Here is a 14,419-nt window from a genome sequence, read left to right as displayed (position 1 = left end):
TGATCAGTACATGGTGGATGAGATGACACTTTGATGTTATGTACTGTTATACAGATTTGGGTGAGAAGTTTAATATGGTGTGATACCAAAGGCTGTGTGTGTACTGCTGATCTAGAAAAGCATGATACAACATCAGGTTTTGACAGAATTTAATGTTTTCACTTTTAGAGAAATATCTTGTTTTCTTAATTTTGTATCAATCACTCAACAGTTTCTTAACACAAATAATATTTGGAGTGGAAGAAGCGAGTTTGCACTTATAAACATGGGACCTGCATGAGGTCAAACGCCTCATCAGAGACAAAGCTATCTTTGTAACCAAAAATAACAAGCTCTGAAGTAAAGGTTGATTTATATACATGAGAACATCGCTCAGGAAACACGTCTGAGAGTGACCTCCAGAAAATTTGGACAAATATTCTCCAAATAAATGAACAAGAGTTTCAGCACACTCCCCATAAAAGGAGCATTTGTTGCTAGCTGCCATCTTAATCTTGGCCAAACAAGAATTAGCTGACACCAGTCTATGCAGTATACGTAACTGAAACCACCAAAGCTTTATGTCTGGCGTTGTCTTTATTGGTTTTAAGGATATCTCTTACTAGCCACGGAGTAGTGGACTAGTGGCTATTTCGCACACAGCTAGCAGTTCCCTAGATGTACAACTCTATATACAGTACATCATACACATAGTAAAATTTATTCAAACTTAAAATTGAAGAGTAACTTGAACGTTATTTAGGGATGGTCGTGATCATTTAAAATAGGTTGACGGAACTGATATATGAAAAGGTTAGATTAACTGATGTTTGACGGTTGATGTTTAGCAAAATGATAGAGTCCTAAACAATAAAACAAATCAAACGACCACGTGGAATTCATCATATAATCGCCCAAGCTTGTTTCAGTGACGCGGCTTCTGTCATTTGAACAGAACGTATAGGATTGCGTGTACAGGTTACTAGGTATTTACTAGAGGAATTACGGTACTGCTAGCACAGCAGCTCATTCACAAGGGGCGAGTAACTCTGAACGTCGGTTATGTCCCCCTGACGAGACACTGCATCTGGTAATGACACGGTGCGTAGGACCAAACACACTGGTATACAAGGGTATTTATACACCGAAATGTTGGTAGTTACAATATCTAGAAGTAGCTTTTTACAATGTTGCAACACTATTTCAGGATCTTACAGACGCAGTGACCAGTTGAGGCTATCAGTACACTTTTATGAATGTCAAAATATGTGTTCCTTTGAAAAAAACACCGAGCGCTTTGTGAAAATCAAAACAGCCGAGAGACATGCGTAGCCCGCTATTGTCAGAAGCATTTCAAGATGCACCGTGAGATGTTTCGTTATAGTGAAAGAAATTTACCAATTTGTTCCATTGCTTGTAGGGGGTTGAGCCATGACAGACCATAAGCAAATTAACATCATACCATATTTCCTCTATTATGAGATCTCAGTCCATACTGTGAGAATAGATAATTGCCCAAATATCCTGTGGGTTGTGAGGACTAGACATAATTGCTGACAACCATGATGTAGCTAATGTTAGGTATGTCTGTGATCCACTAGATTGTTAGGTTGAGGCTCCACTGTGTGTATAAATGTCTCATTACATAACTGCCTTAAGACACTAACAACAGGATATTTACTGATATTTATAATCATGTTATTAATGAAGAAAAAACCCCACAACAACTGATATTTGTTCAAAAATATATGCAGAAGACATTGGTAATACAAACAATTTCATCAGTTCTTCAGATAGTCCAGTATATTATGACAACATAAGCTGCATTTGGCAAAGAATATGGAGTCTTCATCACATTCAAGTAGAAGGAAAAGCAGAGACAAGGAGAGTGGTAAGTGCAGTGCAGGGAGCTCAAATTGCATCTTATGTGTAAGGTGAGGTGCCCAGTGATTGGGGCCAGTGTCTGGAGCATGTGTTAGGAGAAGAAAAGTAACAACAGTAAAGAGACGAAAGTGCCCTTCATATGTTTGTTCATCTTACCTTCAACTTTTATCTCTTCAAATTTTGACTTACCACACAAACAATGAGTTTTATTTTTTCATGTTTGCATCTCTCAGGTATCAAGTATTTACAGGGAGAATTTCTTTTGTACCCAGATACAAGGCCAACCAAGCGCAGGCACGTGTCTAGTGACAGCAGCAGTGACGACACTGACTCCACCTCTTCAGAGTCAGGTAGGCTTGCAACATACATCTCTTGAAGGTCTGCTGAACTTTAGTAGTATATACAATGACAGTTCTGGACCACTTTCACTTTACCATTGCTATCATGCATAGAGTTCTAGTAGCAAGTTTGATGATACTGCATGTTTCATGACATAGGTTTTGATGTTTATTTTAATACTTGAATGATTAATGAATTTATTTCACTGATATATTTATGCAGTTTGAAATTGATGGCGGCTGTTATACTAAGTTCCTTTACTGATTTAAACCTATTAAACGTATTTGAATTATGCTAATTGTTTGATTGTTATTTCAGATGTGGAGAGGTACAGGAAGAAGAAAAGACACAGGGACTCCTCAGATTCAGCATCATCAGGTGAGCTACATTACCTCTTGAACAAACACTGTGACACATGGGATAAACATCCTCATCCTTAAACAATTGATGTTATATGTGTTTCACTGGTACTCGTCCATCTTCAGACATGTTTCCTTAAATCCAGTGTTCTTAGTAACTATGTCCCTCAGCCTGACAGGAGGATCCACTGATCTTAGTTTGAATCCTCTTTTTCCTCAAGGGTGTGTCATTGGTTTGTCTGCACCATCCTGGTTTGTTCCTTTTCTCCAGAGGTACATTTGTGTTTATCACCTTAGCACAAAGATGAAAGTATAACCTACTCTTTGGGTCATTCTGAAACTGAGGTGAAAATATCAGGTTTCTTCTCAGTTGAAAGCCATTGATATGAAATATGGATTCATAACAGCTAGAATTTTAGAGACAAGACACATTGTTAAATAAATGTAATTTTTCTATACAGATGATAACCATCACAAGAAGAGCAAGAAACACCACAAGCATAAGCACAAGGTATTGAGAAAGTTCATTAAGAAAGAACTGATGAGTGTTGTCATGTGGGATTGAGTTAGGACAGGTTGTGGAGGCCACCGGTAGATAAGGCTTGGATGATTGTATGGCATTGTATATGAACAGGATGGCATAACTATCTTTTTGTGTTTGTCTCTGAAATAGTTTGCAGGCCACTTCATGGTTTAGACTGGCTGATGTGCAGTGTTAAGCAACACAAATTGTTTTAATCCATGTAGAGATAGATACTTTGGAAATTCCTAGACTCAATATGCGCCAGTTATTCTTGATTACTGTGAAATCTGTTTAATGTGGTATTAATACTTGACACTTTGATTATTATGCACCACTGTACTGGTTGAGAAGGGTTCTTTGCTCTTGCACAGCGGTGGGGTAACTCGTATGCTCTTTACTCTTGCTATCAACCCCTGCCTAGCCTGGTCCAGACATCAATCTGCAGGTCATCATCAGATTACTGGAATATCGTGACAGCATTGTGCTTCATATTGTTTCATGTGGTTGTCATGTCATATTTTGTGACCCTGTTTGAATTCATGTTTGTGGTAACGCAGATCTGATGTCACACAAATATTTTTCTCTGACAATAAGTCTTTGCAGTTGAAATGTGTAATGATAATTCTGTAATTAAGGTAAGCAGGATATATTTTGAGTAATGATAAATTCATTACATGTGGATGGAACAAGCTGTATGTTTGTGTATGCCATTCAACTTTCTATGATGTGGTGTCATTGAAGTAATGCCTGCATCACACTAATAACATATGTATCTTACACATTCACCTTTACATACGTAAGTATTGCATAACTAACGATTGCCTCCCTTTGTTGGTATGTGACCTTGACCTGGCATCTACTGTTTGACCTTTGACCTGGATGATACATGGTGATGAAATCCTCAAACATAAGAAGAAGAAGAAAAAACACTCCAAGGACAAGGGACCAGTCCAGCTTTCTAAGGTATCATATAGTCCATTTTTCCTGAGAGGAAATCACTGAAACATAAAAAAATGTTTTTCATGTTTGCATGAAATTTTTTTATTGAACTCAGGTACCTAGGGATCATTAAAATGATTCTTGCAGTCTCCTCTTTCTTTATACACATGTTTAATCACATCTTGCATCCAGCCATTATGCGCTACTGGACCTCACAGGTTTGTATTCACTAGTTCAGCTAGCTGAACTAGTATTCACTAGCTTGAGTGAGAGGAATACCATTGAGATTTGAGACCAATGTCACATTGAACAAATGGCATTATTTCTTTGCACAAAGTACAGTTTCTGTGAGCAGTTTGACCTGGAAATACAATAATGCTTTAAAAATCTGTTCATGAAATGTGAGACTGCCTCTGTGGTATAGTGGTCAGACTGTCTGTTCAGAGAGCAGAAGGTCCCAGGTTTGATCCCTGATCGTGTCATACCAAAAGATGTTAAAATATGGTTATTGTTCCCTGCCTAGCATTTGGCATTAATAGGTACAACAAGGTCAGTTCGGAATCAGTATAGTGTGTCCGAGTAGGGTGTTCATGGTTAACTGCGGCATAGTATCTCAGTGAGCTAAGACAAACTGTCATGCATGCACGTTCACATATGTACAAAAGATTCTTAAGTACAATGTTAAAGAACAAATAGACTCAAGTTTTTGGTACTCTTTTTACCACTGCATATGAAAGACTTCTGGTTAGTCATAAACGGAACACCATTTTTTTAAAAAAGACCTTGTGGTTATTTAATACCAAGTGCTTAAAAGTTGCTAAAAAGCCATCTGCTTCTCTCTCACCTGCAAACAAAACCACAGACAGATTACGTAGCTCTGTCGCCAGAGCCCTGCAGTGACGTCACAGAAGGAACGATTTCAAGTTAGTTGTATAGAAAATGTGTAGGAAGCTCGTGATTTTGCTGATTTCTCGACGTCACCAAAGACATGCCGAATTGTTGTTTGCTGTCAATTACTCGTTGGGGTTGGGTGATGGTGTCACTATGGACAGATTTCCACCGGACCCTGTAGTTTGTGCTTAAAGTGTTTGTGTTTGTGTGTGCGAAGCGAGTGTCGTGTGTATATACTAAATCAGATAGGTTGCCACCTACCACACTTCCAGGATAGAAAATGGAGTTCAAGTTTCATTGAGTTTATAAAATCAAGACTGCTTACTACACATTGCTGACCAAAAGGATTTTGCATGAATATAACACATATACACTTGTTTAATCACATCTTGCATCCAGCCATTATGCGCTACTGGACCTCACAGGTTTGTATTCACTAGTTCAGCTAGCTGAACTAGTATTCACTAGCTTGAGTGAGAGGAATACCATTGAGATTTGAGACCAATGTCACATTGAACAAATGGCATTATTTCTTTGCACAAAGTACAGTTTCTGTGAGCAGTTTGACCTGGAAATACAATAATGCTTTAAAAATCTGTTCATGAAATGTGAGACTGCCTCTGTGGTATAGTGGTCAGACTGTCTGTTCAGAGAGCAGAAGGTCCCAGGTTTGATCCCTGATTGTGTCATTTCTCGACGTCACCAAAGACATGCCGAATTGTTGTTTGCTGTCAATTACTCGTTGGGGTTGGGTGATGGTGTCACTATGGACAGATTTCCACCGGACCCTGTAGTTTGTGCTTAAAGTGGTTGTTTGTGTGTGTGAAGCGAGTGTCGTGTGTATATACTAAATCAGATAGGTTGCCACCTACCACGCTTCCAGGATAGAAAATGGAGTTCAAGTTTCATTGAGTTTATAAAATCAAGACTGCTTACTACACATTGCTGACCAAAAGGATTTTGCATGAATATAATGCTTTCTTCCTCGGAAGCGATGAGGTTGTGGTCGAAGTGACAATATTATTGTAAGTAATATTATATCGACCCCCGCCTCGCTTTCAAGAGTGAAATTGTTGTGTTATAAGCAGTGTCATGCAAAATCCTAATGTCCATCAATAAAATACATAAATTAATACATTTTGATTTTGTACGTCAGTGAAAACAAACTTAAATAGCATTCATTCTCAGACGGGCAGCCGCCTTTTTTGAAAATCGTGAAGTCAGGGGCTAAAGTCTGTTAGAATGATTGAGATTATTGTTTGTTTTCATCAAGTTAGAAAATCAAAACTGTGTTTTCCTAGTAGTTAAATATGTATTTGAATCATGGCCAAAAGGATTTTGGATGACACAAACTGTAACATAACATAAGCGAGGTCGGGTTTGAAGTGAAAATATTGCGTGATAAATTTCTTCACTTGCTAAATTTACGTGGTTTGTAAACGTTCACTCACCAGTATGCAGACTCTTGTCAGTATACATCTTTATATTTGGTCTCATAATCCTAATTACTTTATAATCATATTTGTATGCATTTTGAAACTTAATAGGAAGAAGCGATCTGCAAATGTATAACAGGAATGTAATATCTAGACATTTTATCGTTTGCCTATATGAATCATAATTCGCACGCACGCCCTATTGTATGTCGTCTGTATCAATGCACTTCAAGATGAAAACAATGATTCTGTTGAAAGCTACAACTTAATAAAAAAAAATGCAAATATTAAAATTAAAACAAATTAAAGTTATATGAGCAATGTCAGGCTATTACCTTGTTCGAGGAATGTATCCATTAATATCCACAAAAACGAGTGATATATAATTCATCTGCAGATTTCCCAAGTGATGTGTCTTTTAGCAGTCTAATGTATGAAAACGTGATGTCAGGTTTTTCACATTGCTGTATAGTCTTATTGGTCAACCAAGATAGCACACCTGGCAACTAATTGCATAATGTGCGTCATTCTTTTAAAAAAGTAATTTAGTAAGCCAATAATGAGCAATCAATCAATGTATTGGCGGTTAATCCATTGAAAGACGGGTGTTGTTTTTTACGTAGACACAGACACGACAGAGTGTATTCAGTATAGGTTAGTAAGTACATAAACACTACCTTGTGACAAATCCCCAGGTAAATCTGCATAAAAGTAATTAACCAATCAGCATTTTATTGGTTAATCATTTGATCGATCCAGACACAAGAAATGCCAAATTGGGACCTTTGTTGGGTAATCTGAGTGGCGTTACCACTAATTATACCTGTTATAAATTCATTAACTGAGCATCAAGTGAATGATGACAAATAACGTGTAGGTTTATACCACCTATCACGGATTACAACCAAGCGACACCAAGTGATTTTGACAGAATCGTCTCTGAAACAATCAAAGCAGGAGACAAAACTAAATGATAGTAGATTGTGAGAACATGAAGCTTTCATTTTTCACAACAACTGTCACGATTTCAGGTTTGTACAAACCTCTAAATGAAATAGTTTACCCCCTGAAATGTAAATGAATTCGGCATAGACCCTCATATCTATACCCACTATTATGTCATAGAGACGTGCCAATCTGATTGGTTGAAATTTCGTTTGCTACTGAGAATTGTGCACTGTTGTCAGACAGGTCGATTTAAGGTAATTACAGATGAAAATGAACAGTTGTAATGATGGGGTTTCATTTATAATGATGAATAATGAGTGATTTATGCATTTGCACCCCCTAGAGTATATGTGATCTTTAAAACTCATTTTAGTTCACCTCGCCTCACCATGAAATGTGAGAAAGGTGGTAAAACTTTTGTCCCTGATTACCTGCTTTGTTCCTGTCTCTGTAAAACTGATCTCACTAAATACCTCCCTTCTTCCAGTATCTGTAAAACTAGTCAGTAATTACCTTCCTTAATCAAGAAGAATGTTTAGAACCTTGAGTACCCACGAACACTAGCAAACACTTGAATGCCTGTGCCTGTTTGAGCACCTGTGCGCACATGCGATCCATCCTCACAGCTGCCTCACCAACCAGACCAAGATGGCAGCCATGTTGAATGTCATTCGTCACTACTCACCCTTTTCCCTAACCTCCAACAAGAATTACAAGAAACTGTTCGGCTTCATCTGGAATAATACGAGTTGGTCACAAATGGTTTAAACTTTAATGTAACCAAGCGCCCTCGTCCATTCAGGGCCAAAGCGAGAGCTCACGGGAGGCAATAGCACGAGTGCTTGCGGTTCTGAACACGCCTTAGTATAGTATTTGTAAACCTGTTGTAGCTGATTACCTCCCTTGTTCAAATATCTGCCAAACTGTTTTCACAATTACCTTCTTTGCTCCAACATCTGTAAAACTCTGGTCACCAATTACTTCCCATGTTCCAGTATCTGTAAACCTGCTGTGGCTGATAACTCTTGTCATTAATTACCTCTGTTGTTTCAGTATATGAAGGAGAAAGGTGCTCGTAGCGCCATCTCTGGAAAGAAGATCAAGATGAAGGTGAAGAAAACCAAGCATGATAAACAGGTGAGCTTCAGTCAATGGGAGAGACTACATGATTAACTGATCAGGTATATTATAACAAGTCAACTTAAGGCAGAAAAGCCAATCATTTTGATGGTCCAGGGTATAAAACATGTACAAGTATGGAACTTGTATGATTTTGATCATAGTCAGTGGAAATCAGAGATTCCAATTACTGATCAATGTATACTGGGTTGACTTAGTGATGCAGTGTGAAACAACTACACAAACTACACAGGTTTGGCTTGGACTCCGTTGGGTACAGACGTGTTTTTGAGAGCTCACGGGTGAGAACCCAAGCGGAGCTTAATGAATGAATGTCAATAAGAAAAGGAAAAGAAACAGAAGTAAAAAAAATCAAGAAAGTCCACCCCAAGATGAAAAATGTGTGAAAATGCAACACACTAAAAGAGTGTTAGATATAGAGGAAATCAGAAGAATGGCCATGCTACAGGGATCTCAAAGTACACCAAACAATGTTATGTATGGACAATACCAGACGTCCCCAGTGTTCACGTATGGACCACCACCAGGGCCTCCGGGTCCCGCAGCTGTCCCTGTACCCTCGCCCCCAAGCTACAGCAAGCCACCGTGGGTGGATGAACTCTTCACAAAGCTTGCTAACATGGAGAGTAAACTTACAAAACTGGACAGCATGGAGACTACATTGAATAAACTAAGTCTACGTACTGAACACATGGAGACAGAGCTTAAAGAACTGAGAGAGACTGTCCGGATTGTCGAGGAGTGCACCAAGTTTCATGACCACCAGTACACGGAGATAGAAATGAAGGTCAGTAAGAACTGTCAGCAAATCTCTGACATATCTGCACTCATCAGTAAAACGAGTAATGACAAATTACTCACAGAGATATCAGCACTTCGTGACAAAGTAGCTGATGTCCAAGCAAGGTCAATGAGGGACAACCTTGTTTTCAACGGGATAGCCGAGAAACCAGAGGAGGATACTAGCAAAGCTCTGGATGAATTTATCAAAACTGAACTAAAACTAGAACGGAATATAGAGTTTGATAGGGTACACCGAATTGGAGGACCAGGAGCTAGGAAGCCAAGACCAATAGTAGCCAAGTTCTCTCAATATAAGGACAGAGATGTAATCAGACAGGCTGGGTTTGCACACTTGAAGGGATCAAACTTCTATATCAACGAACAGTTCCCGAAAGAAATACAGGACAAAAGGAAACAGTTATATCCCGTGCGCCGTGCTGCATACCGTGCTGGAGACAAGGTAAAACTAACAGTCGATAGACTGTATATCAACGACAGACTCTACGAGCCCGGAAAGCCTGTCCATGGGTCAAGATGTAATGTCCTCACCCGGCCGCACACACTAGAGGACTGCATGCAGGCCAGAAGTAATACAGAGATGGAAACCGCATAGGGAGACGCCGAACATACAGTGCCTAAACAGGTATCAAGTAACTATCTTTCCGTTCTTTCCCTAAATGTATGTGGTATTAAATCCAAACTCATCAACCCCGACTTTATTACCACCATCAACGATCATGATATTCTGTGTCTAACCGAGTCTAAACTGTGTGACATCGATGTCATAGATATTCCCGGAAACTGTGTCTACTCAAACACTCGACCTCAACCTTTGTCAAATCGTGGATCGGGAGGAATCATATTAGCTGTGAAAAGACATCTGAGAGACTATATATCTGTGATCCCAAGGACAAATGGTATATCCTTATGGTGTAAAATTTCCAAGACTTATCTCAAACTCCCATCTGATTTAATCATAGGATGTGTTTACATGCCGCCTGAAAACAGTAAATATGCAGATAAAGAACACTTTACGCAACTCGAATTTGATATTGTTAGTATGTCTACACTTACCAACTATGTGTGCATAACTGGTGATTTTAATGCTCGCACAAAGGACTTACCTGATTATACAGTTATTGATGACTTTTTTAGGGATAATGACCAAATTGACGAATCCCTATTGTACTCTAAAGTTGAAATACTAAGTGCAGATAATATCAACATTGAGAGACATAGCATGGACAAAATTGTAAACTCATATGGTTATAAGCTCTTGGATGTGTGTAAAAACAATGGTGTGTATATTGTTAATGGGAGAGTTGGCAGAGACAAGGATATCGGAAAACATACTTGCAAGAATGCCAGTGTTGTTGACTACTGTGTTGCCACGGCCGAAATCTTTCCTCATATAGAGGATTTTGAAATATGTGATTTTGATGGAATATTGTCAGATGTTCACTGTGCTCTTTCAATCAAGTTAAGATGTGAGGTGAAGGTATGTAATCCTACACAAGTAAGTGAAAAGGGTACCACACGTATAAAAATGAATCCATGGGAATCCTGTAAATGTGACGTTTATGTAAACCAGCTTGATAGTAATGTATTGCATGAAATCGATAAGCTAATTGACTCTATCGATTCTAGTAATGTATCAGATTGTATAAATGGAATTATGAATGTCATGTCACAAGCACTTGTTGACGCAGCCAAGAATACATTTGGGTGTAAAAGTATCCAAAAAGGACGTAAATCAAATCAAAAACCATGGTTTGATAAAACATGTAAACTGGCCCGAAAGAATTACCATAAGCGCAAAAGATTATATGGGTTACATAAAGGCAATGTTGAAAGAAAGCTATTCGTTTCGGCCAGTAAATTCTACAGAAAAACTATAAGAAAGTCTTACAAATTATTCAAAAACAAATGTACACAGCGGTTGCGTGAGACAAAAAGCAGTGACCCTAAAACATTTTGGGGTATCCTGAAATCATTTGGTAAAAGCGCAGATCAGCCATGTCAAATTAAAATCGACACATTATTTAACCATTTTAAAAACCTGAATACCGATGTCCATAACGATAATATAGAAATGAGTGATGCGTTTTCAGTTGAGATAGCTGTGTTAGACAGCCGGATCACTGAAGCTGAGATTACGGCATGTATTAAAGATTTAAGAAACAACAAAGCCTGTGGTTTAGACAATGTACGTAATGAATATATCAAAGCCTCTGCTGATGTAATGCTACCAGCCTATGTTAAATTGTTTAACCTGGTGCTAGATCATGGAGTTTTTCCTCAAGCTTGGTCAGACGGTTACATAAAGCCCATTTATAAAAGCAAGGGTAGCCAAGCCGACCCCAATAACTACAGGGGGATATCCATTGTTAGTTGCTTAGGCAAGTTGTTCACGGCAATCCTATCCAAGCGCCTACAAATGTTTTCAGACAATGCGAATTTGATAAGTGAATCACAAGCTGGCTTTCGGAAATCTTATTCCACAATAGATAATATATACATTCTTAAAGCTCTGATAGAGATATATCAAAATATGAGGAAGAAACTGTTTTGTGTTTTCATCGACTTTCGTAAAGCATTTGATACTGTCTGGCGCTATGGTCTCTGGCTAAAATTAATTAGAAATAATATTGATGGAAAATGTTTTCGAGTTATCCGCAACATGTATCAAAACATAAAATCCTGTATTGTATTTGATGGAATCGAATCCCCTTTCTTTTCCTGTGATATTGGTGTGAGACAGGGTGAAAATTTGTCACCATTTCTGTTTGCTCTGTATTTGAATGACCTAGAATCTTTCTTTGCTGAACACAACTTTACTGGTTTGAAGTCAACTCGGAGTATGTTTGAAGATCATATCGGTTCGTACATTAAGTTGTTTCTCCTGTTGTACGCAGATGATACTGTAATACTTGCAGAATCAAGTGATGATCTTCAGCATGCATTAAATATTTTCTCAGAATACTGCAAAACATGGAAACTGAATGTTAATATATCAAAAACTAAGGCTGTAATATTTTCCAAAGGAAGTTGTAAAAAATGTCACCTCTTCAAACTTGATGATGAAAATATTGAGGTTGTAAAAGAATACATTTATCTTGGTATTTTGTTTAACAATAATGGACGTTTTTGTAAAGGTATTAAACGACTTCATGCTCAAGCTTCCAGAGCCATGTATGCAGTATTGCGAAAAATAAGAATGTTAGATATGCCACTAGACTGCCAGTTAAAAATGTTTGACCAAATTGTACAACCCATATTCCTGTATGCCTCAGAAGTATGGGGATACGAAAATACACAGCTCATAGAACGTCTCCATCTAAAGTTTTGTAAATACATTCTTAAGGTTAAAATGACAACTCCTGATTACATGGTATACGGCGAGCTGGGCCGATACCCGCTAGATATCTCTATAAAAATCCGAATGCTTTCTCATTGGTGTAAAATGCTAGTACTCCCACACAAACTGTCATCCAAAATATACTCTCTCATGTATAACCTGAAGTCAGCCTGTCCTAATTATACGTTTAACTTACTTTCGGCAATAGAAAATATCTTACGGGATACTGGCTTTTACCATGTATGGATGTCACAGTCTATTGTTTCTCCAAATGTTTTAAAAACTAAGTTTAAACGGGTTCTCATTGATCAGTTTTATCAGTCATGGAATGCAACAGCAAATGCTTCCTCAAGAGGCAAATATTACATTCTTTATAAAGAAGTACCTAATCTAAATCCCAATCTTCTGGAACTGCCTCCAAATCTTAGAATATGGTATACACGCTTCAGGACAGCTAACCACAGATTACCTATAGAAACTGGAAGATGGACAAGTATCGCTGTTTCTGATAGGAAATGCACACTATGTAATGATGCAGTGGGCGACGAATACCACTTCCTTCTAATATGCTCAGGTCTAGCAACGCTAAGAAATAAATATCTGCCTAGGTACTTCTGTAATAAATTCATCTCAATAATGAAATCACATAATAAACCACTCACTTTGAAATTAGCTAAATATATCAAGGAAGGTTTATGTCTGTACAAATGAGACTGCCATGTGCAAAATTGTAATTCTCTTTTTATTGTTGACTTGCACAAACCATACTGTACATATTGTAAATCATCTGTATGTTCTCTGTGTCACTTCGTGTGATTTATGAGAATAAACTTCTTCTTCTTCTTCTTCTTCTTCTTCTTCACAATGTATGCTGTAAATATGCGATAGAAGATATAGAAAATAGCAAGAAATTGTTGACACTTTGCTTTGTTTGAGATAAAACAGAACTCTTTGATGCAATACCCGTCACTCTCTGGAGATCAGGGTCTAAAATAAGTTTTAAAAAATCAGCTTCAGCGTCTGATCCAACTGAAATGATAAAGTTCATGTCAGAAGACATGCCACTTGGTTTTTCTTTTTTCTCTATACAGAGCTCAGCTATTTATGATAGGAAATATGGTTTGTGGTATTCCTGGAATTGGCTTTGTTCCTTTTGTTTAGGGTTTATTAACATGTTAGAGAGTAGAACATGCATAGAAGCATTGCATCGTCTCTGGGTATGGTGAAGTACAGTACTCATTTGAATCGTATAATTGTAATGCCTTGATCCATGAACTTCAAAGACAGAAAATAAAATCAAATGTCCCTTGTAGGATATCACTGTGACAATACACAGAAATCACATATATTTTGTAGTAGCAAATCCTTTACTGTATTTTACAATGACAAGGAGAGTGCTTATTAGGTTGGGTATGGTAATCTGCCAATACAGATAGATATGTTACAAATGTGGATCTGATTTGTTCCAGCGTGACAAGAACCGAGCCCAGCTGCTCCAGTTTCTGAATGATGCGCTGTGATAGAGGAAGACATTGCTGTAAGACATAGTACTGCTGCTTGAAATTCTATGTAATAAAGGATTTAACTCCATGTCATGCGTGTTTTAACTCTTGAGGATTCCAAAAATGGGACATTTATTTGAGAACTACATGTACATTAAATACACTGATGGTGGAAATGTTTGGTTGAATAGAGAGCAGCTTGGATTGCTGTGTTGCTTTTCTCAATTACTGGACATAGTGATGTATCACTTCTAAATGCCTTTGTAAGACTGTGATTGGTTGGTGAAGGCTTTTACCTTGCTTCATGAAAATGAGGATGCCTGTGACCCCTAATTATT

The 14,419-nt window shown here is 37.9% G+C and overlaps 1 protein-coding gene across 5 annotated transcripts; it reads left to right on the top strand.

Annotated features, from left to right (window-relative positions):
• The first annotated feature begins 1,024 nt into the window (after positions 1–1,024).
• On the top strand, positions 1,025–14,169 carry LOC137293953 (protein FAM133-like). Of its 5 annotated transcripts, none has more exons than XM_067824851.1 (8): positions 1,025–1,080; positions 1,773–1,870; positions 2,136–2,213; positions 2,521–2,580; positions 3,023–3,072; positions 3,997–4,047; positions 8,352–8,435; positions 14,049–14,169. In XM_067824851.1, exons 2-8 carry the CDS (start codon positions 1,819–1,821, stop codon positions 14,097–14,099), a joined length of 426 nt encoding a protein of 141 aa, XP_067680952.1. In that variant the 5' UTR covers positions 1,025–1,080; positions 1,773–1,818; the 3' UTR covers positions 14,100–14,169. The 5 variants fall into 5 exon arrangements, with proteins under 5 accessions (XP_067680952.1, XP_067680951.1, XP_067680949.1 ...); XM_067824850.1 differs by having other exon boundaries at positions 1,030–1,080; positions 1,765–1,870; XM_067824848.1 differs by having other exon boundaries at positions 1,031–1,102; positions 1,765–1,870.
• The last annotated feature ends 250 nt before the right edge of the window (positions 14,170–14,419 follow it).

This window comes from Haliotis asinina, chromosome 8 (genome assembly GCF_037392515.1).
Source record: "Haliotis asinina isolate JCU_RB_2024 chromosome 8, JCU_Hal_asi_v2, whole genome shotgun sequence".
NCBI lineage: Eukaryota > Metazoa > Mollusca > Gastropoda > Lepetellida > Haliotidae > Haliotis > Haliotis asinina.
Note: the sequence above shows the minus strand (reverse complement) of the source record. Positions and strands in the feature narration are given on the sequence as shown.